A 25,795-nucleotide genomic window follows, 5' to 3' on the forward strand; every position below is an offset into this window, starting at 1 on the left:
TATAAACTGCTTGGCACTAGTTGTACCAACATTACTCCCATGTGAGTGATATTCACTTGTTACCTTTCAAAACTCTGAGGTTACTTACAAGGCAAGGAGCCTGCATGCATGGGGATATTGAAATTAAATGGACAACTATTAAATTCTTTAAAATTATGGTAAGGCTTTGGATGTGGCTCAGTGGTAGAGAGCTTCTTACATGTACAAGGCCTTCTACTTGATCCCAAGCATCTCAAAAAATATTTTAAAAAATTATGGTAAAATATATATAACAGAATTTCACATTTAAAGCATTTTTAAGTGTATAGATTGGTGCTGATAAGCACCTTCAAACTGTTTTCCAACTATCATCACTACCCATTTGCAGAACTTCTCCATTTTTCTAAACTGAAACTAGGTATTCAATTAATCTAACTTTCATTTCCTCCTTCCACCTATCTCCGACGACCACTGTTCTACTGCTGTCTCTAAATGTGACTATTCTATGTACCACAAAAGTAAAATCATACAATATTTGTCCTAAGTCTGAATAATATTCCATTGTGTGTATGTGCACATACTCACATGTGTGGGTTTACATATACATGGCCCACATTTTTATTTATTCATACACTGATGGACACTTGGGCTCTTTCCATCTCTTGGCCCTGTGAATATTGCTTTTTTTTTCTTTTCAAGATAAAGTCTTATTAAGGCTTAGCAGGGCTTGATAAACTTTTTTCATAACAGACCAAATATTTGCCAAGGTCAGAATATATGGTAGGTGTCACATATAGACAAAAATCAGGTTTCAGGAGGTTTGTTTTGAATTTATTTCAGTGGGTATGGTTCTGGAGGAGATGAGGCAGAAAATGATTTAAGAATGAAGGAAACCTGGTGTGGTGGCACATGCCTATAATCCCAGTGGGACAAGAGGCTGAGACAGGAGGATTGAAAGTTCAGAGCCAACCTCAGCAACTTAGTGAGACACTGAGCAACTTAGACCCTGTCTCACAATAAAAAAAATAAAAAGAGCTGGGGATGTGGCTTAATGTTTAAGTAACAAAAAAAAAAAAAAAAAAAAAAAAGCACAAAAAATGTTCTGAGGAGAAACACTCATATTTTCCATATGAAGAAAGTCACTAGAACTTTCTTAAAGTATCTAAAGTAACCTAGAACAGGTTAGTTACCTGTGTATACAATTGATTTGATCTAAACATTAAATTTAAAGTCGAGTACAGAAATTCCTCCAAAATGAAATGGTAAAACAAAGAGGCAAAAAGCATTAGGATCATTAAAGGGTTTTCAACCAACAGGATGTAGTAAAAGAAATAGGTAATATTTAAAATGTTGTTTGTGGAGGGGAGGAAAAGGGGGAGGTTCTGGGAATGAAATTAACCAAATTATGTTATATGCATGTATGAATATGTAACAATGAATACCACTATTATGTATAATTATAATGTACCAATAAAAAAGCTATAAAAATTAAAGATAAATTATGGTTTGCATTATTTAAACATTCTCTGATCATAATCATCTGCTCAATAATGCGGAATACACTAATCCAGTAGCACTCTATTAATTCATCTTTAAATAAACTCTGCTTTATGATTAGCCTCTCAAATCAGAATAATAAAATGGCTACATACACTATATTCTTTTTTATCACAAATCTAAGATGTCTACTCTTCAAAATGCCCTAATAATAATGAGGATTCCTTCTAGTGATAATAAAAACACACATGCAAAACCTTCCAACTCCTTTCATGAAACACAAGCAACTTGATAGCAATGTTTTATTGCTAGAAAAACAGAGTATGTATTTTATAATTTTGACAAATTGGAACTTTCTTACTGTGTCACCTCAGGCTGTGCTTATGTTTTTAATCTGGCTAAAAACTCCAACTTCTTTTCTTCCCCAGGCTTCAGGATGTTCTGGATTTCCAAGGGAAATCAACTGACACGTAAATATTTATTGAGCATCTACCACATTAGTTGACTAGCCGAAGGCACCAATTTCCTAGGAGCTTCTATTTCTGTGATTTTTAAGCGATTTCCAAATGAGGAGGGTGCTATGGTGAGAGCGAATGAAACTCAATGTGCACACAGATAGATATTGTGTATCGTCCTCTTCATGGTGTGAGTTACAGGTACCTTTGCTGCTGCATGAGGTGAGGCTCCTTGGTCCAAAAGCAGAAGGGCCACCTTCTGATTATCATAATGTGCAGCTACATGCAGTGGAGTTAGTCCGCTCTGAAAACACGTGCAGAAACAATAACCAGGGTCAAAAGTGTATTAATAGGAGAGTCCAGGTCTACATTTAGGAAATGGGATTAGAATGGATATAACATAGATTGTAGTTTATATTCCACTTCCATAATACTTGGACCAAACATTCACCCATTTCCCAAGAATTCTTCATCCTACTGGGTCTTAAATATAATTTAGTTGTTATCTAGTTGGCCTTTGGGGAATATTAGCAAGTGCTTTTTTGTTATCAGTGGAAGTGTTCTGGTACAAGTGGCTGTTGACCTCATACCTTCCCAGCAGCATCTGGAGATGCACTTTTTTGTAACAGGAGATTGGCTACTTCAAGCTTCCCATATTTTGCTGCCACATGAAGAGGAGTAAATCCTTTCTAAAAAAGGAAAAAAAAAAAAAAGAACAACAGAAATGACATAGGCCATTGTTTTTCTGTAACTGAAAAAGTATTCTAGTGATGACGACGTTAAATCTCTATGTAAGAATCAAGATTATAAGAAAGTACCTGGGAGAAGAGGAACACCCAACAAGAGAATCTTTCTTTCTCTACTGACTAAACCAAAACATTCCACTAATTTTGGAACTAATCAGGTGTCTCATCAGGAAGAAGGTGGGGAGCTGAATCTGGAGTTATTCTACGGCCATTTTGGGGCTTTACATTGTGGGAAGAATAGTTTTATGGGGACCCAGATCCAAGTTGGAGGGTTTGGGAAAATCCACCCCAAGTCTGAGCCTCTTGTAATCTCACATCACCTGATTGGGAACTTGCTCTATGAATACACATAATGTCCTTATCATGCTCCACTCTTTAGGAGTAGGCAATGGAAATCTTTCACATTTGCCACTAGAGATGAGCTGAGTAATGACACTGGATGCTCATAATTTGGGTTGCTCTTCTATTCTTCCATCTATCGATCAACCAGTCAGTTAGCATGCACCATTAGGGTGGGTCTGGAGCATGCATCAGGAATTGGAGGGTTATCAACATATATGACCCATGAGACTGCAGCAAACAAGAGCCAATGGGCAGCTGGTATGGTGGAAGATCAGGGGTACCCCAAACCCATCACCCATTATTCTGATTCACATATGAAATGAGATCCAGGAACTTGCATCTTAACTCTATTTAAGAGGCCAAAAGAATCATGGGAGATAAAGTTTGAGGTAGTTATCATTTATTCAGATGGTTTTCTAAGTATTTGTAATTATCTTCTACATTGATTTCACATTAATCCTTATCTGCATCCAAATCAAATACTGCAGCACCTATTGCAAGTTTTTTTCACACACACTATAGACCATTCATCTTGCTATTACACTTGCTAAGTTTATGTAGTATCACAAGAAAAATGAGCTCCAATTTTGTGCTCTGTACATGTAGAACAACTGTGGCCCAGGCTATTACTCTAAGATATCAAGAGGTTCTTCTTTTTTTTTTTTTTCAAAATCAAACATAACAACAATGACAACAAAAAGAATAGAAACAATAAATTTTAAAAAAATCTTGATTTGAAAGTTTTTTTTTTTTTAAAGCATCCATCAACTGATATGGGGTTTGATATGGGGTTTCAGTACTTTGGCTCAATACAAGAAATTGGTAACTATGTTTTCAAACTACAATTTAAGTTAATCATATAACTTGCAAGAAATCTCTGATTCTACATATCAGTAAGATTTATTACAAGGTCACATACTGGGAATTCAAGACCAAAATAAAAACCTTCCCCAAATACAAAGAACTATCCTCCTGCACACCAGGGTTTTACTGGCCATGTTAATGACCACCCTGGGATCCAAGTATAGATGCTGTTGTGGAGTTCTGTACCTATTACATGCAGGGAACCTTGAGGAGGATGTACTTTGGGGGACCCAGCAGGATTCTGAGACTTATTTTCCTACCTTTGTTGTTATAGATAAAGATGCTCCATGATCCAAAAGGAATGCGGCTACATCTTCATGCCCCTCTCGGGCTGAAAGATGGAGGGGGGTATACCCAGAAGTGGTGGCTGCGTTTGGAGATGCTCCTTGCTGCAATAGCTGTTGCACTATGTCTGCTTTCCCCAGTCGGGCTGAAATGTGGAGTGGGGTTTGGTCATCCTAAACGGCAAGGTAGAAATATGAGACTGATGAACTCAGAAAACAATGGTGCCATATGAAAAATTCAGGGAACATTAGCTGCTTGATGATGGAGGCACATTAAACTCTTTGATTCAATGTTAATAGGAATCTCATTTATCGTTTTCTACAAGGTTAAGAAATGTGGGGATGGTGGATCTATTAACATGAAAACTGAAAGGTGGGTCTATCTATAGATTATCACCATTACAACATGCTATAGAGTATCAATTTTCAACCTCTAGTGATTCCTTTTTTGGAAGATAAGAGAATGGATTCTAGTAAAACTCATATATCCGAGATTCTAGTAAAACTCACATATCTGTACTGGTTATTATGCATTCATGGAATGAATGATTTTATTGGTGCTTGCCTTCTCATTGATAAAAGCAAAGGGAAAGGGGAGTATCAGCCTGTGCAGGTGTCTAGGAGCCAAGGTTCCCAGCCAGGAGGGATGATGGAAACTGATACTCTGGTACCAAGCCATGCTCCTGGTGTGCATATGCCCAGAATGGAGGGCCACATTGTTATAATCCATCCAAAGGTATAAAGTGCTTACCAAGTGCTTTGCCCTTAGGGCCTTATCCCCAAGTACCACTTCTTCCTAATTTGCCCAAAGATGCCCTGTGATAGTCCTCCAAAAAGAAATTCCCCACTGAAATGTGATACAAGTTTAGGTAAATATTTTAAGCCAGGAAGGTACAGAGTGTAGAATATAGGCCACTGTTTTGAATGAGTGACAGGGTCAAAGGGCTACATCAACCCTTTGACTAGAATGCATAAGAGAAGTTAGAGGAATGCCCCAAAGAAGAAGAGGAATATTGAAAACAGAAAAAGGCACCAAGGAAAAATTTTTCCTTCTATTACTGCCATTACAATCACCAAATACCTACTGAGCACCTACTGTTTTCCAGCTTTGTTTAAACTACTTTACCTACATTACTTCATTAATCTTCACAAAAATCCTATGAATTGGAACAAACATTGTTCCCACTTTCTATATGAGGACTTTAAATGAGAAAATGTGGCACATGGCTGTTAATTAACTTGCTTAATGTTACATAGTTACTAAATTGTGGACCAAGATTCAAGCCGAAGCATTCTGGTTAAGAACAGGCCCTTGACAATTAAATATACTTCTTCCTTAATGAAATAATATGTATAAATTATGTATAAAATATGCATAAATATGTCTATGAAATCATTCCCTAGACAAGATGTTTAATATGTAACTAACAAACTCTTGAATATGAAGTTTCTTATAATCTATGGTAGATTACAGCTTCTCTTAGTCATTCCATTTAACTAATTTAGAGAAATAACTAAAACCCTCTATCAGAGCTCAGCAAATTAAAATGCAGGTGCCAAATCTGGCTGCCACATATTTTTTGTAAATAGAGTTTTATTGGAACACAGTCATGTCCATTCACAGATGTCTGCCACTGCTTTTGCACTACAATGGCAGAGTTGTGAAGCTGTGACAGACCCTGCAAAGCCTAAAATATTTACTATCAGCCTCTTTACAGGAAGAGCCTGCTGACCTGTTTCCAGATCATGAATGGGATCCACCAACTGGCCCATGGTACATTAGACAATCAAGATTTTTTTTTTTTTTAATAACCTTTGCAATTAACTGTGGATTTCATGTTCACAAAGAGCCAGTGGCTTATTCCCACACCACTATATAGGTACTAATTATTTTACTAGATTGTCCTATACTTGTATTATATTTGTATACCTACTGAGCACCTACTTAATTATATATTTAAGCAATATGTAATAGGTAAAATATGAGTATGAAAGGAAAAGCTTTATTTTTCCCTAGGAATAAGCTGAAAGTTTCATGGCCTTGATATAAGTTCATTAAAAATTTCTGGCTAAATTAGCTATGAGTGAGATTGCTGAATACAGGGGGAAAATTATAAAAGTCTGAAAATATTGTATACTCAAATTACTAATTAACCTGAATCTATGCACTTGCACTTTATACAAGTGGCAATAAATGAACATTTATATATTATAATTAAAAATTTAATGGTAAGGTTTTTATGTACTTGTTAAGATTTTGACCTGAACTGCCATTCTGATAATCAGACCAACTGTCTATCATAAAACTTACAAGTGGGTTTCTACTGGAGGCTAAACACCAGGGAGACTAGGAAGCATCCAAAATCAACCCCGACATTCTTCTTACATGTAAAGGTAGATCTCTGAAGTGGCTCTAATCTGGGTCTCAGGTATTACAGTGTCACGATTTACAGAGAAAAAATAAAATCATCTGTTTTCCTTTTGTACCAGCTGACATATGAATCAACCAAAATAGCTTAACCATGCTTCCAAGTTGTGCTTATTCTGGAATCTTTGCACATAAGCCCTTCTTCATGTAGTGTGAAAAACTCTGGACCAAGTCTGGATCTGTTAGGGACTAGAAAGTGTCACAAGGACAGTTTCTGGCATAATATTTTTATTTAACATAATTATATTAAATAACTAAATGAACAAATATGGAAGGGAGGGATTTTTTTTTTTTTTTTTTACAATATTACTTGGGCAGAAACTTTTGTTACTAGAGGTTGTTCATTATTTTAAAATGGTATTGAAAGATAGCATGTATGTTTTGTTAAAATCCAAGATTTTTTCCTCAATAGCAAATGGTTCCATGTATGGCACATACCTTAGCTTTAGCTTCCACCTGAGCTCCGTCTTGTACCAGATACCGCACAACTTCAGCTTGGCCGGACCGAGCTGCCATATGCAATGCTGTTTCTCCTCTCTGGGAACATGAGCCAAAATAAATTAATTGAAGCTCTGAAGAGGAGTGGCTTGTTTCATTTGGCATAAAGTTTACGATGACCTTTTTTAAAAATTACCATTTTAAGCACTTTCTTATTGAAGAGCTAGGATACCAAATACATAAAAATTTCATAGGAAACTGATCCATGATGGTAGAGACTTTGGTGTAACCCTAGGAAATCTTGTCACTGACAGTATCAGAAATGTAATCTACAAAATGGCCTTATTAGGGATGAAAAGGTGAATGCTCAGTGGGGCCAAGTAGATTAGTAAGTCAAGGAAGCAAAACAAGTGGGGAGAACTTAACGAGAGAGTTCCACACATTCTCTAAAGGGGGAAGCCACCATCTTGCAGCTGCAGATTGCTGTTGTAACTCTTCAAGATGCCAACCTGAAGAGTTTTTTTGACACCTCTGTGCTGTCAAAAAGTTGATTGGCAGTCTGGATATCTGTGTAAATTTCCCACTTCTTAATAATAATGCTGAGTACAAAATCAGAATTAAAAACAAAACATTGCGTGGTGTTATGATTTAGATATTAGGTATCTCCCCAAATCTCATACTGTGACAAGGCAAGAAAGTTTAGAGGTAAAATGATTGGGTCATGAGCGCTGTAATCAAATCAGTGCATTAATCCATTAATAGGGATTAACTGGGTGGTAACTGTAGGCAGGTAAGGTGTGGCTAGAAGAAGTAGGCATTGGGGGCTTGCCTTTGGGGTATATATTTTGTCACTGACAAGTGGAACACTTTCTCTTCTTCCTTATTGTAATGTCCTGAGCTTCCTTCCTCTTCCACCATGATGGTCTGCCTTACTGACATCTAGAGCAACAGAGGAAGTCCTCTATGGACTGATACCTCTGAAACTGTGAGCACCCAATAAACTTTTCCTCATAAAATTGCTCATCAGGTCTTTTTGGTCATAGCAGCAAAAAAGCTGACTTAAACATGGGCACCAAAAAACATGCCCCAACCCAGACTAGGCTTATCTTTGGTTCCTCTGCATCCTCTGATTTATGTGAACAGAACATTTGGTCCTTGGCATTACCCCAAGGGGCCATTTTCTTTGCCGGTGGACCATCCCTCCCTCACATTTTTCACTAAGCAGATTTCATTCAGATTATTTGTTTATTTAATAAAAATGAAAATGAGATAGAAAACATGTAAAAGTAATCAAAATCAAAATTTTATTTGATTTTTCACACAAGTGATGCCTATTAATATTTTGTTTTTATAAATTAAGCTTTGTATAATGGGTCATCCATCTGTATGGAAGGACAGAGGAAGACATATTTCACAGGAAACTTATTACTGGATTATGCGAAAGATATTAAGGATGTTGTTTAGTTTATTACCCTGTGTTCTATTTAGGAAGGAAAACATAACTCACTCGTAACTCCAGATTTAGTAGATTATATTTCAATTGAGAAACTGGTCTGTTTCTATCTGTGACAGTGCTGGTTGGAAATTCTAGAATATAAATAGCCCTATAGGTAAGGCTGTTCTCAAGGTGAGTATGCAAGACTTCATGGCTTATCCCTTCTGATCCAGATATTATTTACTTTTACTTCTTTAGTGTTCATGAGTCCAATGAGTGTTCTAATAGTTGTGGTCCAGTGTGCTAACACTTTGATAATATCATGTTTGAAATTCTATAAAACAATACCAAATTCCACATGCACATCAAGGGTGGTAAGTTACTGCTCTGATATTTACTCTGAAGTGAGTCTCTTGGGTTTGACAGCAATGTTTACTGTGGGAAAACAATGCCACTGGAAAACCTGAAAACTCAGTTCATAGGTTTGCTATAAGATGGAGGACATTTAATAGAAATTACTTTGAAGTTACTTGCAATTACTTCTTAATATAAATGATAGTGTCTGAACCACCTTCACAACATTTTATTGCTTTTTTAAACCTCACTTTTTATGGTTTCAGTTACAGAAGAATTTGCCTAATACTTTATTTTATTTTTATTTTTTTAATATTTATTTTTAGGTGTAGTTGGACACAATACCTTTATTTATTTATTTATTTTTATGTGGTGCTGAGGATCAAACCCAGGGCCTCACATGTGCTAGGTAAGTGCTCTACTGCTGAGCCACAACCCTAGCCCCAATACTTTATTTTTTAAAACATAACATACAGTAATAATGTACTTGTAACGTTAATGGACATAGTCCATAAATTATAACAATTTGTGGCTAACTAGCAACTGAATGCATCTTATCTTCAAAGTAAAGGAAAGCAAAGGTAATTCCCAAATTCTATCTTTTTAAGTGGTCAAATTAAATAGCAATTATTTTAAGCAAATAAAAGCAACCTATTTCAGTTTCCTAAATATTCACAATTGAATCTTCTTTGTTAAAAGAATACTTACCACATTGGTGGTGTTTGGTGAGGCTCCATGATGCATTAGTTGTGATACGATATTTACATGTCCCATGAAGGCAGCAACATGGATTGGGGTAAGGCCCGACTAAGTGGAAAGGAAGGAAACATTGATTTGTGGGTTTATCATTAAAAGATTTTGACTGTGAGCCTGTCTTCTATCTACCCTCTGATCCATCCCTTGGTCTTAACAAGTTTAGTGATCAGATTAGAAGATATCAGGACATTTACCATTATGACACAGATTCTCTAAGGCAAATATGTCAACACATAGTACCACTTTGCTAGAGTGAATTCTGTGGTTATGTGATGTCCAGTAGGAAAGTTTTCACACTTTTGACATGGCTCTAAGAAAAGAAAATGAGAGACAAATACCTTAAAGGATTTTTTCTTTTATTAGTAGTCCTTCTTTATCCACATGAGTATATATATGTTGGGGGGTGCAGAATGACTATGTACACGTTAGTAAGAAATTGTTCCAAATCCTATTCTGGGGTTTAAAGAGAATTCTCATGCACTCAGAATAAACTGAGTATTACGTGTCAAAGAGCAGGGTACCTAACACAAAGCCATTCCTCTAATAAATGGGCAAATCAACATTAACAGTTTGTTATTTACTTTGCTAACTCTATAGTATCATAAATTAAGGCAAAATAATTAAGGCAAATATCACAATGGTCACTAAACAAAGTGCTTTTTTTGTTTGTTTGCTTCAAATCTCCCAGTATGCATGGGCACCACCCATCCCTCTAAAAGAAAAAAAAAAAAAAAACCTATTTGGCATAAAGCAGCATTTATTGATTTTAGAGTATTTTATATCAAATATGCCCATAGCTGCTTGAAATAGAGTGGATAAGCAAAAAAGAGGATTAAAATCTCAAGTCAATAATCTTGTTAAACACTACAATTTACTTGTGCTTTTTATATGAAGTGGTTCCACTTTTATTTTTCAGAACTTAATTAAGCTTACATCATGAACATTATAATTTGATTTAAAAAAATTAAGATGGCTAGAAAAAGCTTACCTGTTTTAAAAAGGAAGATAATGGGATAACTAAATCTCAAGAGAAATTTGAGAGTTGTCAAAAACATGGAAGGAATTCTATGAAGTAGTAGTGAAGTAAAAGCAGAGGAATAATTCTGGCTGCCCAGATTTCAGATAGTGAGAACTGAAGAAAAGGAGAATTCTGCTACAGTTTGCACCTTTTTCCATCAGCAGGGGGAGTCCTTAGAACTTGTACCAGGCAACGTCTGTGTCTGAACAGCCTTTAAGTTCTTAGGGAGCACGGGGTGGCAACAGAACCTTCTCATCACTGGCCAGCCTCTCTGGACACTTATTCAAAACATCAGTCAATCTTTTATCTGAATCTATTTTGATCTTTAAAAAGGGTTCCCATGCACTGAGAATAAACTTACTATTTTATACTTAAAATAATAGGTTGCCTAATTTGAAGTCATAAATCTGATAAAAGATCAAATTCACATTAGTATTTTAACCATGTAATATTTAAAAATTACTAATGTTACAAAATGAAAGGCAAATATTCCATTCATAGGTAAGAACACGAAGCCAAGAAACAATTACTAGACTTTAATCTACATGTCAAGCATCAAGCATTCAATCAAACTTTATGCGTGGGTCAGGCACTCTAGGTATGTAAAGACCAGAATGACTCTCCCTGCCTTCAGAGAGCCTGAAGTTTCTGGGGCCAAAGAGGAGCAGCTGGATAAGTGCTTTGATAGAAACATGTACAGGATGGGTGACTGTCCCTAGAAGGAGCACCTGGTTCAGACCAGGGGTGAAGGGAAAGTTTCCTTGCAAAGGTGGCCCTGATTTGTGGAGGGCAGGGTTAGGGGTGGGACAAGTCTGGAGGGGAAAAGGCTAGTCTGGGTTTGCCATATTGAAGGCTCATTCCTGATTCTGATGGGTTGTTTCTGGGTTGGTTTGTATGAAAGAAATCTAGAGTTAGTCCTTCACTGCCTTTGGCAACTCTGGGTTTCATTAATTGTGAGCTTTTCAGCAAAGAAAGTAATCCTTGATGTACAAAAGCACACAGATCATGGTTAAACACGGTTTCTCAACTTTGGTGCATCGACATTTTGAGCCAGATTACTGTTTATAGTAGTAGGAGGATATCTTGTAGCTTGCAAAATGTTTAGCAGCATCCCTGGCCTCTACTCAAGAGCAACAGGAGTAACATCCGGTTGTAACAACTCAGAATACCTCCACTCATTGCCAAGTGGTTCTTAGGAGACAAAGTCACCTCCACTAGAGAAGCACTGCATTGTAAGTTTTCATATGTTGAGCTTTTTGTGATGGTGTCACTCACCTGCAGCGAGCGTTCTGGGTTTTATGTCTAGTCATGGGATACATTTGTTTCTACCCACCCACACTCCTGTCTGCTTCTTCAAAGGCCTGACAGCCCTTTTCCTGAAGAGTTTTGAATGTGGTCTGTGGCATTGACACACAAACAGAACTAGCTGGTCCCTGCAGATGATGGTACTGGAACTCTGCCTATTCTCTCAGTACCTCAAGAAACCCAGAAATCCCACTCCTCTTACCTCGGTTACAGCTTGGATAGATGCACCATGTTTCAGAAGGAGTTCCATTACTTTAATTCGATTCTTTTTGCAGGCAATATGAAGAGGGGTAAAGCCATTCTGCAAGGGACAAATATGAATCTGTTTGATTACTTTCTATTGAAACTCATTTTAATCTTGTGCAGTGAAATATTACAATACAGTTAAAATGCTGTATGGTAAAGATGTCAAAATAGGCCCAGCACAGTAGCACAGGCCTGTAATCCCAGTGGCTCAGGAGGCTGAGGTAGGAGGATTGCGAGTTCAATTGTGTTAAGCAATTCAGTGAGACTCTGTCTCTAAATAAAATACAAAGTAGGGCTGGGGATGTGGCTCAGTGTTTGGGTGCCCCTGAGTTTAATCCCTGGTACTCCTTCTCCCCAAACTCCCCCCCCCCCAAATGTCAAAATAAACAGAAAAACTATGAGGAATTAAACAGGATGTTGATCCTTCTCTGGGAGCACAGGTAGTATATATAGTGGCCCCTAGAGGTTAAGATGTCCTGATAGTTGTGAAGAGGAAGTAAATGTTGGTCACAATCTCTTGGTAGCTAAGGCAAGATACTCATCACTTTCTTATTATTTTGGCATTCACTCCTCTAAATAATATCCCTTTTCCATCTCACTTCAAACACATCGTAAAAACAGCTTGACTCAAACGTGTATCCTTATAGTTAAACTTCCCCATTTTGCCTGTTTTGACTTCCTGCTGTGTTTTAGTATAACTATAAGACCAGTTCTAAAATGTTTCCGTTTATTCTCAAGCTTTAAGATTCAAGTAGGTGCTTACTCTAAGGAAGTATAAATTTGAAGAGTTCAACATTACTTGAACCATTTGCTTTAATATTGAATCTGATGAAATAATCTGCTTTTTAACAAACTACCTACCAAATTATCCATCCCAATAACCGAGAGTGTCTACAAACTTCAGCCATTAATGGAGAACTATCAAATACCAGGTCCATGATGAACACTTAGGTCAAAGTCATTGCAGGTGCCTTCAGGGAGGTTCCTGAGACCATTTCTCTGGTCATAGTCCATGCCAGGATGACTGGTTACAACCTCCATATGTTGTGAAATCTTCAGAGTCATAGGAAAATGAGAATGACAGCCCACACCCTGTTTTAAGACTTTTTTTTTTTTTTTTCTTGTATGGAAAAATGAGTCATGATTGCTAATTTCTTTTCCTCCCTTCTGAGAATTCCCTCACATTTGACACACTGAGCAGGTCAACAGTTGTTAAGTGCTACCTGGATAAGCACTTTTAGAATTACAATGGCAATGTAGTCATCCAAGGTCTGGAGAGTTCCTGCTCTTCATTTTTTGCTGCCTCTCTGAATTTCAGAGCTCAGAGAACTCTGGAGACACTATGGATCCATTTAGACAACTGCACCATTTGGAAAGGAGCAGAGACCTTCCTGAAGGGTTGACTGGATGCCAGCTTTTACCACAAAAGTGATAAATTTTGCATGCTTTCCCTAAAATCGGGTGACTACACCCCCCCCCCATATGCATGGGTGCTTATTCTAAACTAAATTTAAATAGTTTACTAAGTTGGGACCGTTCATCTTTGCAAAGACAACACATACTATCATGTTGAGAAAATCAAAATACAGCCCATTTAAAGGTTAAAAGAGCAAATTATTTTCAGAGTTAAGACTGCAAATTAGACCAACATTTTGATTGTCCAAAGAAAGATGAAAACAACAGGCAACATTTTGTTAAGGCCCACACAAAATTTTGGCTCATAAATTTCTATGTAGAGGTGCTTTTAATTTTTTTAAATCATTTTGCCTCATGCTTTTAGATCTCAGAAAAAAAAATCTCTTAACTCACACAACTATAATTTTACCTATTCTAAGTTGAGGCTGAGCACTTCAGCCTTTTTATAAGTTGTGCAGTTCTTGGGTTTCATTTATATCAAAGAATCACAATTATGACCCGGAAGGGTTAACAATTTAACTCCATCAGCTTTGTTCACGTCAGAAATAGAAGGCTCAATAAAATTCTAAGAAGGGCATTTGAAAACATTGGCAAAAAGCATACTTGACTTAAAGAACACCATCCATTTTTGCCTCTGAAAGCAATCTCTTCACATGTGAGCTAGCATGTCGCCAGCAAGACAGCTCAGGCTGGTCTCACTGGTGGTTCCACTTACCAGGGCTTTGGCATTGGGGTTAGCTTTCTTATCCAAGAGAACCTTAGCGACTTTGTAATGGCCACAGTGGGCAGCCACGTGTAGTGCAGTCAGGTAGTCATTGGTGACATCATCCACAGGTACATTATGCTGGAGGAGAAGTTGGACGCAGTTTAAATGATCCCCTTGCGTGGCCATGTGCAGTGGAGACAACCCATTCTGGAACACACAAATAAATTCAGGTTTATTGTTTTACCTTTTAAACACAAATGTTCCTAACACAAGTATGAACACAAGAAAACTTTAGTTTCTCACATGGAAATACCTTGTTTTTAAAAGGTTTTGATACCATTTTGAACTCCAGCTACTTTAAAAACTGGTCCTCCCACTTCTCATATCAATAAAAAATGAACTGTCAAGGATAATTTCTTTTCCTGTTTTAGTTGTAATAAGATTTTATTAGGGGCCAGAATTTACTGCATTTGAAAAATATATTTTCAGTTGTGGATGGACACAATATATTTATTATTATTTTTTTAATGCAGTGCTGAGAATCAAACGCAGTGCCTCACACATGCTAGCCACAACCCCAGTCCATACTGCATTCTTAATGAACAGGAATTCCTATTTAAGACTAAAAGAAAAAATTAAAGGCAAGAATAGACTGGCAATCACAGGAATTTACTTTTCCTTATAGATTATTAATGCTTGATATTGAACATGGCATTGAATCATTTTTTTTTTTTAAAAGATCTGACTACAACAACACACTTCACTTATATCAATACAGAGGAAAACGTTTCCCATTTCTATAAATCTGGTGCCCCCATGTGTCTCTACAGAGGAAAGGCAAGGCGCTGGCTCACTAACGCTTGCCTTAGTTTAAATCAAGTGAGTTTAATGACAGTTAATCATGTACAATATGAATGAGTTGAAAATTCATGTAAAGAGATCAAAGAAGACATGAATAGGGTCAAAAGTAAACCAAACCTTTTTATTTTAAAATTTATTTTACAGTAGAATACATTTTGACATACTGTATAGAAATGGAGCATAACTTCTCATCCCCCTGGCAGCATATGCTGCAGAGTCACTCCAGTAGTGTAATCATACATGTATATAGGGTAATAATGTCTGTCTCATTCTGTCATCCTTCCCTTCCCCACAACCCTAACCCTCCCTTCACTCCCCTCTACACAAACCAAAGTTCCTGCATTCTTCCCTATCCCCCTGCCTCACTATGGATCAGCATCTGCTTATCAGAGAAAACATTTGACTTTTGAAAACAAAATACTTTTAACACCCGCCCCCCCAAAAAAACCAACTTTTAGCATGGGGCTGGAGGATGTAGGGCAGTGGCACAGTACATGCTTAGAATATTCTAAGCCTTCAGTTCAATCTCCAATATATATACACACACAAATAAATACATATGTATGGCAGCAAAGTTGGAGCCTGGGAAATTCCTAGAAAATCTAATTATCAAGAGAAGCTCTATTAATTACTAAACTCTAACAAATTTTTGGTAAAAATGTAATGACAGCAAATTCAGCTCCCCAAAACATTGTCATCAATGAGTTTTGAAAGTAATGATATGTCGAACATGTACAATGAAGCAAGTGTTTCTGACTTCTCTGGGCCAACTTATTTCCTCCTAATTTATCAATGAATGACATAAAAAGGAGTTCAAGATAAGAAAAAATATATAATCCCTTCTTTAGCTACCCTCATGGTATTATTTATTCGTTACCACATATTTCAACCATTTACATCTCTTGAAGGCAACAGGTTTAGGACTATATTTTTCCATATTGCCCAGCAGAGAGCTCTGAATATACAAAAAATACTTAATAAATATTTATGTAAATTTAAAGACTTCATACACTGTCAATCAGGATATTTCCGTTTGAAAATTCCCCTGAAACATTTTGAACCAAAGTAGAAACTAAGGTGCAACAAAGGGTGGGAACGTTTCCCATTTGAGACACTGCCACCCACGAGCATATGTACTAGCTGATTCAGGCCAAAACATTCCTTTGCTTTATGTTTTGATACAGTCCTGAGGAAAATACAAAATAAACAAAATCTGAGAGAGCAAATGACTTAGTGGAGAAGAGGGAGGCAGAGTTGATGATAAAAAGAAACTCTCTAATGATACAAAATAATGATGAATGGGTGGGAAACTTATGGGTCCTTTGGGAAGGACCAAAGGAAAGAAAAGAAATAGGTATATCACATATAGCACCTGAAAATATGGATCTAGGATGATGGCATTAAGCATGACAAAAGTCTGGAAGGACAGGAAAGATTGCCTTAAAGTTCATAATGCATCAAGGACTTAGGAATAAAACCAGAGACCCTGCGTCTGACAGAAGAAAAAGTAGGCCCTAATCTTCGTCATGTCGGATTGGGCCCCAACTTCCTTAATCAGACTTTTTTGGTGCAAAAATTAAAATCAAGAAATAGTATATGGGATGGACTCAAACTAAAAATTTCTTCTCAGCAAAAGAAACAATCTGTGAATTGAACAGAGAGCCTATATTTTGGGAGTAAATCTTTATCCCTCACACATCAGATAGAGCACTAATATCTAGGGTATGTAAAGAACTCAAAAAAGTAAAACACCAAAAAAACAAATAACCCAATCAATAAACGGGCCAAGGACCTGAACAGATATTTCTCAGAAAATGATATACAATCAATCAACAAATGTGTGAAAAAATGTTCATCATTGCTAGCAATTAGAGAAATGCAAATCAAAACCACTCTAAGATTTCATCTCACTCCAGTCAGAATGGCAGCTATAAGAATGGCAGCTATAAGAATGGCAATAAGTGTTGGCGAGGATGTGGGGGAAAAAGGTACACTCATACGCTGTTGGTGGGACTGCAAATTGGTGCAGCCAATATGGAAAGCAGTATGGAGATTTCTTTTAAAATTGGGAATGGAACCACCATTTCACCTTCTGGGTCTACACTCAAAGAACTTAAAAACAACATACTACAGGGACCCAGCCACATCAGTGTTTATAGCAGCAGAATTCACAATAGCTAAACTGAGGAACCAACCTAGATGCCATTCAATAGATGAATGGACAAAAAAATGTGGCATATATACACAATAGAATACTACTCAGTGATAAAAGAGAATATAATCATGGCATTTGCAGGTAAATGGATGGGATTAGAGAAGATAATGCTAAATGAGGTTAGCCAATCCCCCCCAAAAAAATGCTGAATGTTTTCTCTGATATAAGGAGGCTGATTCAAAGTGGGGTAGGGAGAGGGAGCATGGGAGGAATAGATGAACTCTAGATAGGGCATAGGGGTTGGAGGGGAAGGGAGGGGGCATGGGATTAGAAATGATGATGGAATGTGATGATCACTATTATCCAAAGTACATGTAAGAAGACACAAATTGGTGTGAATATACTTTGTATACAACCAGAGATATGAAAAATTGTGCTCTATATGTGTAATCAGAATCGTAATACATTCTGCTGTTATATATAAATTTAAAAAAATAAAAAAAACTAAATTTAAAAAAATACAAAAAAAAAAAAAAAAAGAGCTCATAATGCATGTATTCACTGAATACTCTTCCAACAAATACTTACCAAAGGCCTAATACATGTTGGGTACTTAGGGGCATAGGACTGAACTTGGACAAGTCCCGACTTTCATAATACAGAATAAAACTACACAGTAAGCAAGTAAACAAACTAAGAGATAATTTCATGACAGCCCAAAAGGACATAAAATCCAGTCAAATGATACTTACTTAGGTAAGTGGTGGGGATAGAAGGAGTAGAAAGTCAAAAAAAAGGCCTGAGAAGAAGACATCTCAGTTTGGAGAACATACTGAGATCAAAGAGATCTCTGACAAGTGGAGGGAACTGCAACTAAGCAGTTAATGAGAACAAACTTGGTATATCCTAGGAAGAAAAGAAGGCGGGGTGGTGAGCAAGAAGCGGGGTGAAGCAGGGAGCAGAGCAGAATGTGGTAAGGAATTTATCCTCAGTGCAGGAAGTAACTTTTGATTCAACATAGATCTATGTTTCCTCTCCCAAACTCCACAAAGAGTAGTAAAGTAATTTAGAGGGTATAATCCACAAAGGCAAGCACATGTTTGCATGCTTTTACATTCACACATACACATCATGAAAGGAAACCATAACAAATTTTTGAATATGAAAGGAGAATTTAACGATTGTAATTCATCTAGCAGAAGAGAGAAGGCTGCTATCTGGGTGTTGTGGAGTGACACAATCAGTGGCATGTTGACCAGTGTTCAACAACTTTTAGAAAAAGAAAAGCCCCAGTGTGTACCATTTTCCAATTTCCATGGTGTACAGACTCCCTACTCTGACCAATTTCAAGATGCCAATGTGGTTACCAGACGTGGAATCCAGAAGAGGTATGCACAATTAGCCCTTATGAATACAATCTGGCTCCAGTACATTGCTGGGTATAATAAAGACCAGCTGATTTACCTCTCAGATATGGAACAGTATCACCTTAGAAGATGAGACTTAGGGCTGAAAGCAGGACTGGTTCAAAGTCTATGTATGCAGCTGTTAGGTTTCCAGACCCTTCCCAACCCAGCAAATCAGATTATAACCCCCTTCCACTTAATGGAAAGTGATCGAGAAAGATTCACACTCAGTCCTCAGGCAGAGCAGAGGGCAATGGTGAGGATTTGGGGTGAGACCAGATGATTCCAGAAAAGGAAGGACAATATAGGTGTTAGGGATATGGTTTCTAGAATCAGATGTTTTGGTTTCAAATTCTTGCTTTGCTAATAGTTGCTATTTCATCTCTTTGGGTTTCATACTCCTCTTCTATGCAGAGCAACAATGCTCACAGAGTTACTGTGAGGACTCAGTGAGCACAGAGCCTGGTGGGTGCTAGTCATGTAAATATTAGTTATCATTATTATGTTTAAATTACACATAAAGTACAAGAAGACTGGCAGTTTTTTCTTCTACCTCACTCAGAAGACATTCACACAAGTGCACAGGGCAAAAGATTAGAGGATTTATCTCTCAAAAAATGGAATTGCCCCAATGAAAGGACACCTAATCCTGACATTAGAGAACATCTCCATCCCACCACCACCTGATCATCAGCCCTGTGTCCAATCAAAGACCTTCTCAAATACTTGCAGTTGACAGTTGTGTCTCAAATACAGACATTTATGGGAATCCTCTAACAGAAAAAATAGAGTCAAAGCAAATGGGAAAAAAGGAAATTTGAGGAATTAGGGACATATGAAAGGTAGAAAAAAGAAATTGTCTTGAATATTGTCAGAAAGGTAATAGAAGCAATTTATCCATAAAATAAGAATAGAATGCTTTAGGAAAAGAAGCTAACAAGGTTGGGTACAGTGGCATACACCTGTGATCCCAGAGGCTCAGAAGGCTGAGACAGGAGGATTGCAAGTTCAAAGCCAGCCTCAGTAAGTTATCAAGGCCTAAGCAATTTACTGTCTGAAAATTTTTTAAAAAGCCCAGGAGTGTGGTTCAGTGGTAAAGTGATTTTGGGTTCAATACCCAGTATCACCTCCCATGCCCTGAAAATGCTATCAAAGAACAAGGAAATGGGGCTGGGGATGTGGCAAGTGGTAGCGCGCTTGCCTGGCATGCGTGCGGCCTGGGTTCTATCCTCTGCACCACATACAAAGATGTTGTGTCTGTCGAAAACTAAAAAATAAATATTAATATTAAAAAAAAAGAACAAGGAAATGTTCTTGAAAATTAAAAGCATGGAAGAAAAAATATCAAGGAGATCACCCCCCCCACACACACAAAAAAATCAAGTCAACAATAAGAAAAAAGATGAAACAACTATTTGCTTTTAATTATGCCTGCACTGCTTTGACACAATGGAAATTTACTTTATAGAGAATAAAATTAATTGGAGAATTTATAATCTGGTGACTGACAAAATTTGATGGACAGTTTGTATGGCTACTCCAACTGCAAAGGAAAATCTAGATTGCAAAGAAGAGAGGAAATGGGGGATTAGTAGGATGCGCTTATGATGGTTCAGTGAGAGAGAATGTAGCCAGTAAGAGGAAGTGGATGTGGAGAAAAGTAGATATGAGTATGTCAAAAAAAAAAAAAAAACCCACAGAATGGTTAAGGTCAGAAGCACTCAAAAGGCCAAGATATTGCTGGGTGTGGTGGTACAAGCCTTTAATCCTAGGGACTCAGAAGGCTAAGGCAGGGGAATCACAAGTAGAAGGCCAGCCTGGGTAACTTAGTGAGTCTCTGTCTCAAAATAAAAAATAAAAAAGGATAGGAATATAGTTCAATGATAGAATGTGCCAAGGGTCAATCCATATTACTGAAAAAAAAGTCAAATTATAAAAGAAGAAGACTGGGTATATTTGAAGCCCAGGTTCAATTCCAAATACTCGTGGCAGGGGTTGGTGGGGAGAGGGCAGCAAGCCTAGGTATCATCATATACAATGAAAAATTTGTGGCTGCTTTATTCTATTGAATAATACCCCGATTATTTATCAATCTAAATCCTTCATTTATATAAGTGATAGAATTCTTCAGACCATCTTGACCGCTGTTTAGTCTTCCTAAAATTGTTGAGGAAACATGACCAGAGTGCAAAGGGGAATTACATGTGATTGTGTTGCTTTGATACTGTTTAGAAATTAAGGATCTTGTCTCTTTCTAATTAATGATTTTGTTATGCTGGGACCAAACCCTGGATCTCGTGCATGCCAGGCAAGCATGCTACCACTGAGCTATATCCCTGACCCAGAAATTAAGGAGTTTTATAAAGCTTAATATAGCTTCCCCAAACCACTGGTTTAATTATCTAAAATAGTAGTGACTATCAGGTAGTTTGTGTATCTCAATAATCATATATATATATATTCTTTCCCTACCCAATACTGTAAAGTTTTACCATCAAGAAAACCTATAAGACATTTAGTAAAACATTAATTTTTTTCAGGCAATCTTGTGTTCCTTTTAGGTACGTCAACTTTCCCAAAGGCCCACTCAATGTACGGTTTCTCAAATTTCCCATCTGTATCTGCTAAATGATATTCTTATCTTTTTGTCAGCTGTGCACTCTAAAGAAATAAACTGAGAGGCTGGAGCCAGCATCTAGATTTGGCAAAGTGTAGATCTTTGTAGTCCATCTTAACCCATCAAGCAATCATTTCGGAACTATGAAAATTTCATACAGTGAAACCAAGTAGTAATCATTTCTGAAAAAACAAAACCAACACACACAAAACAACTTCATAGACTAGTGCATTCCACATAAAGGCTTCATAAACCCACACTTATTTTAAACTTCTCCGAAGATTTGATGAACATTGCTACTCTCATTGTTAAATTGAACCCATTTTTTCCCCTATGAGATTCAAAAGCCTTGATTAAATAATCAGCAAAGGAATTCAAAGCTAAATACAGTTTAACGTTCAGAAACCTGAAAAGATCTTACCTTGGTCTTGGAAAGAATGGGGGCAGCTCGATCAAGCAGCATTTCCACCACCTGCTCATGGCCGCTTCTTGCCCCACAGTGCAGTGGTGTCAGACCATCCTGTTGAACAGAGGCAACACCTTCATGAGATTTGGTAGTAAATTCTATAAATGCAGTATATTTCTTAAGACTCAGCGTGGTGTCTAATATGCTGTGGACATTTACTCCACATATCTCATAAAATACTTTCACATTTTTAAGTGGAGAAATAGTTTTTTTGTAAGTTCAAGTAATTGTAAAGCATATAATTTCTCACAATTTAGAAGACTGACATTTAAATATATAACTATTTCCCTACTCTTTTAAACATACAATACAATCTAAATACTGTGAGTAACTTGATACCTCCATTTCAAAAACACATGAATAAACTTTTAAAATAGAAATTTGTAAAAGGAAACTCATGCTGGTCCTTTTTCTTCTTGCATTTCTATTTCTAACCATTTCCCCAATATAATTTTTCTTAATATATTTTAGTTGTCAATGGATCTTTTACTTTTATTGATTTATTTATATGTGGTGTTGAGGATTGAACCCACAGCCTCACATATGCCAAGCAAGTGCTCTACCACTGAGCTACAACTCCAGCCCAATATAATTTTATCTTAATTTTATCTTTGAGTGTTTATTGATTACCACATAATATTTCTCTACCATGAAAGTATACACATTCAAATTTAAAAATAATTTAAAGATTTCTTGAGATCATAAGTCTCTAAGTATCAAATCTAAATCTGATTAAAATTATCATACAATTATTCAAACATATTGATCAAAATATACAAAATACTTCATTGGTATCCCTTCTAATTTCATGAGATCCACCATTTTTCCCTCTCTCTCAAGCTTCTTCATGAGAGAAAATATTCCACCCTTGACAGAGTCTGGCAAGGGGATGAAGAGGAGCTGAGGGAGTCATGGGGAAGCAGTGGGAAATGAAATCTACCAAATGATTCCGTGTCTATGTACAAATAAATCATAATAAATCCCCCTTATATGTAATGTAGCTCTCCACATGACACCAATATTTTGATTTCTCCTTCTTGCTCCTTCCCTCTCAGAGGTTTCTGCACTGTTGGGCATGTGGCTGAGAGTTAGCATGGCCTCCTTGGGTTCTAGGGGAGGACTAAGTGCTAAGGAAAGGTGGGGGAAGGAGACCCAGCATAGAATTGAAGAAGTGAAGAGTTATTCACTTTAAGTGGCTCCAAACCCTTTGGTGGGTTTCCATACCCACCTGGCTTGTGTTCCCCAAACTGAAGATTACTTAATACCTACTCTAAGGATAATCACATTTAAAAATACATCAAAATTTAGCTCAGTACATTCAAATTACTTTACAGATTGGGTGAGTAGATATGGAAAAATAAGCCTAATTATTCTAATTTATAAGCAAGAAGGTACAACCCTATTTCTAAACTACTAACCAAATCTCCATATTATTAACATTCTCTAAAAGATGAAATTTGAATTGCAAATAGTGGATGTCCTGATTTGAACATTCTTTGAGCCCATTCAACTATTCTGCCTTTTATGTTCACTTAAAATAAACCAAAGTAAAGCAGCCTTTCATGTAGAAAAAGTGTTTTGCTAATGAAATAAAACATGGGAACATATTAAAAAATCATGAAGTCCAACGTCTTCCTAGTAATATAAAACCTGAAAACATCTGAAGGAGAAAATACAATTATCGCCTCTTCCTTCCACCTCACAGAAACATCTCCCAGAGACTGAGGTACAAGGATTGTCTTTTATGAACTAAAATATCAGAATTGTTTCTCTCATTTTCTCTTAAGTAGATTCTAAGAAATAAGAGATGACAGAATATGTGTAGACATTTTTTAAGTGTGACCACACAAAAATAATTATTTGAGCTCACTTCCTTCATCCTTGAAAATTAGCTTCCTCAAAGCAAAATGCGACACACTAAATAAAATGTTTGGCCATCTAAGAGCAAAATCTATCTCAACTATCAACTCCTTAATCCTTTGGAAGTATACTATCCCTCCTTATAGACATATACTTTTTTGCTGATTTCATCTTTTAAAAAAAGTTCTCTGGAACCAATCTAGATGCCCTTCAATAGATGAATAGATTAGAAAAACCTCTGGTATATATGCACAATGGAATATTACTCAACATTAAAAGAGAATAAAATTATGGCATTTGCAGGTAAATGGAAGGAGTTAGAGAATATCATGCTAAGTGAAGTAAGCCAATCCCCAAAACCAAAGACCAAATGTTCTCTCTGATAAATGGATGCTGATCCATAATGGTGGGGGGTGGGGAGATGGGGGGAAAAGGAAAGAACTGTGATTGGGGAAAGGGGAGAGAGAAGTGAAGAGGGGGAATGGGAGCAGGAAATATGGTGGAATGAGATGGACATGTATGACTAGGTACAGGTATGCACATATGGAGTGATGCTTTATCGTGTACAACCAGAGAAATGAAAAGTTGTGCTGCAATTGTTTACAATGAATCAAAATGCATTCTGCTGTCATAGATATCTAATTAGAATACATGAATTAAAAAAAAGTTCTGATCTTGAAAATTTCAAACATATTTTAGACTAAAGTAAACCAACTGTCACCTCATGGTCAACATGATTCATCCTGATCTTTTTTTCCTTTCTTATATTATTTCAAAGCAAATTCAAGACATCATATCATTTTTTTCCTCCCAATTATCCCTATAAGAAAGGTATAATATTCATTTAAAAATGATGACTCTATGGTTCAAAGAGATAAAATTACTCATCCAAGGCTAACTGCAGAACTAGACTGGAGATACTACTAACTAGGCAAGACAAGCAAGGGAGGTCTTAAGAGGATGATGAAGACAAAACCCTTAAACTCAAGGGGTTCAGCCACCCTTAGCCTTCCTTTAGCTCATTCTGCAGCTGCAGCCTCTGATCTCCAGTTCATTATAAACAGGGAAAATCTAAAGACTCACTGGGGAAAAGTGACATTCTTCATCAGTAGAAGAGCTGAGAAGCGCTATTGTTCTAGCCACTATTCCCTTTAATCACCTTGCTTCAGTGAGAAGTCAGTTAGCTCCCCAAGGTCAAAGTCATCAGCTCTAGCTGAACTGCAAAGAACTATCTTGAGCATGGGTCTTTCAATGATAATCTTCCTGCAATATTTTTAACACTTTCTCCTTTGGATCATCTACAGATTTAATTTGGCACTTTTTGAAAGTGTATGACACTTCAAACAGCCAAAATCTCAGCAGCAGAGATGCCTCATCAGAAAGCTATAAAAGATGTCACATCCGCCCAGCTGCACAGGTAGGGGTGGCCTAGCTGCTGGGACATTCAAAAGTCAGGGGGAAACCAGTGCCTGGAGTTAAAGTTTAATGAGCATTATGGTTTTTATAATCATGAAGACAGAGACAAGAACCAGCCGACTCATAGTGAGACTAAAAATTATCTGTCATTGAATGAATTGAAATTGCAGTTAAAAAAAAAAAAGATGAGGAAGGATAGTAGGATTGACTTCATATCTCTATTTTGGTTTAAAAAAAAAAAAAAAAAGCAAAACTTGAACCAATCTCATTGGCTTTGAAATTGGCTTAGCTCATCCTTTGCTTTCCTACAGCTTGGTTCTGATATGGCACCCTCAGTTGAAAAAGATCTTCAGCAACTGTCATTCACCCCTCAGGCAAGTCTAAATTCTTGAGGTTAGCATTCCAGGACTTCTAAAATCGTTCCCTGCTTCACTTGGTTCAAAACTTGCCCTTTCCCCATCTGAAATCACTTCTCCATCAAACACTTTGCAGCTTCTGCAAGAATCTCACTTTCTTGTTCCTCAGCCTTCCCACAACGTTTTATGTACCTAAGGGTCCTCCCCACTTTCTTTAAAATCCAAGGCTTTCTGTCATACAAGATAGCATTTCTTTGAAGCCTGTCCCCAAGATAAATGTAACTTTTCTACCTTCAAGATTTCTGTTATTTTCTGTATCTATGTTGGGCAAATTACAACTTTTTAAACTGGTGTTTTATGACTTGTGGCTCCTTGAACTAACTGTAGTC

At 37.0% G+C, this 25,795-nt stretch overlaps 1 protein-coding gene across 1 annotated transcript in view; it reads right to left on the bottom strand.

Moving 5' to 3' along the window:
- The window catches only part of Ank3 (ankyrin 3), a 321,771-nt gene that overhangs the window by 143,182 nt on the left and 152,794 nt on the right, over positions 1-25,795 (bottom strand). The window contains exons 9-16 of the mRNA XM_076834218.1: positions 21,730-21,828; positions 14,279-14,476; positions 12,104-12,202; positions 9,531-9,629; positions 7,034-7,132; positions 4,144-4,341; positions 2,522-2,620; positions 2,137-2,235 (exon numbers count right to left, since the gene is read on the bottom strand). Coding sequence (XP_076690333.1) covers positions 2,137-2,235; positions 2,522-2,620; positions 4,144-4,341; positions 7,034-7,132; positions 9,531-9,629; positions 12,104-12,202; positions 14,279-14,476; positions 21,730-21,828 — 990 coding nt within the window. The remainder of the gene's footprint in view (positions 1-2,136; positions 2,236-2,521; positions 2,621-4,143; positions 4,342-7,033; positions 7,133-9,530; positions 9,630-12,103; positions 12,203-14,278; positions 14,477-21,729; positions 21,829-25,795) is intronic.

Source organism: Callospermophilus lateralis, chromosome 15 (assembly GCF_048772815.1).
Source record: "Callospermophilus lateralis isolate mCalLat2 chromosome 15, mCalLat2.hap1, whole genome shotgun sequence".
Classification (NCBI taxonomy): domain Eukaryota; kingdom Metazoa; phylum Chordata; class Mammalia; order Rodentia; family Sciuridae; genus Callospermophilus; species Callospermophilus lateralis.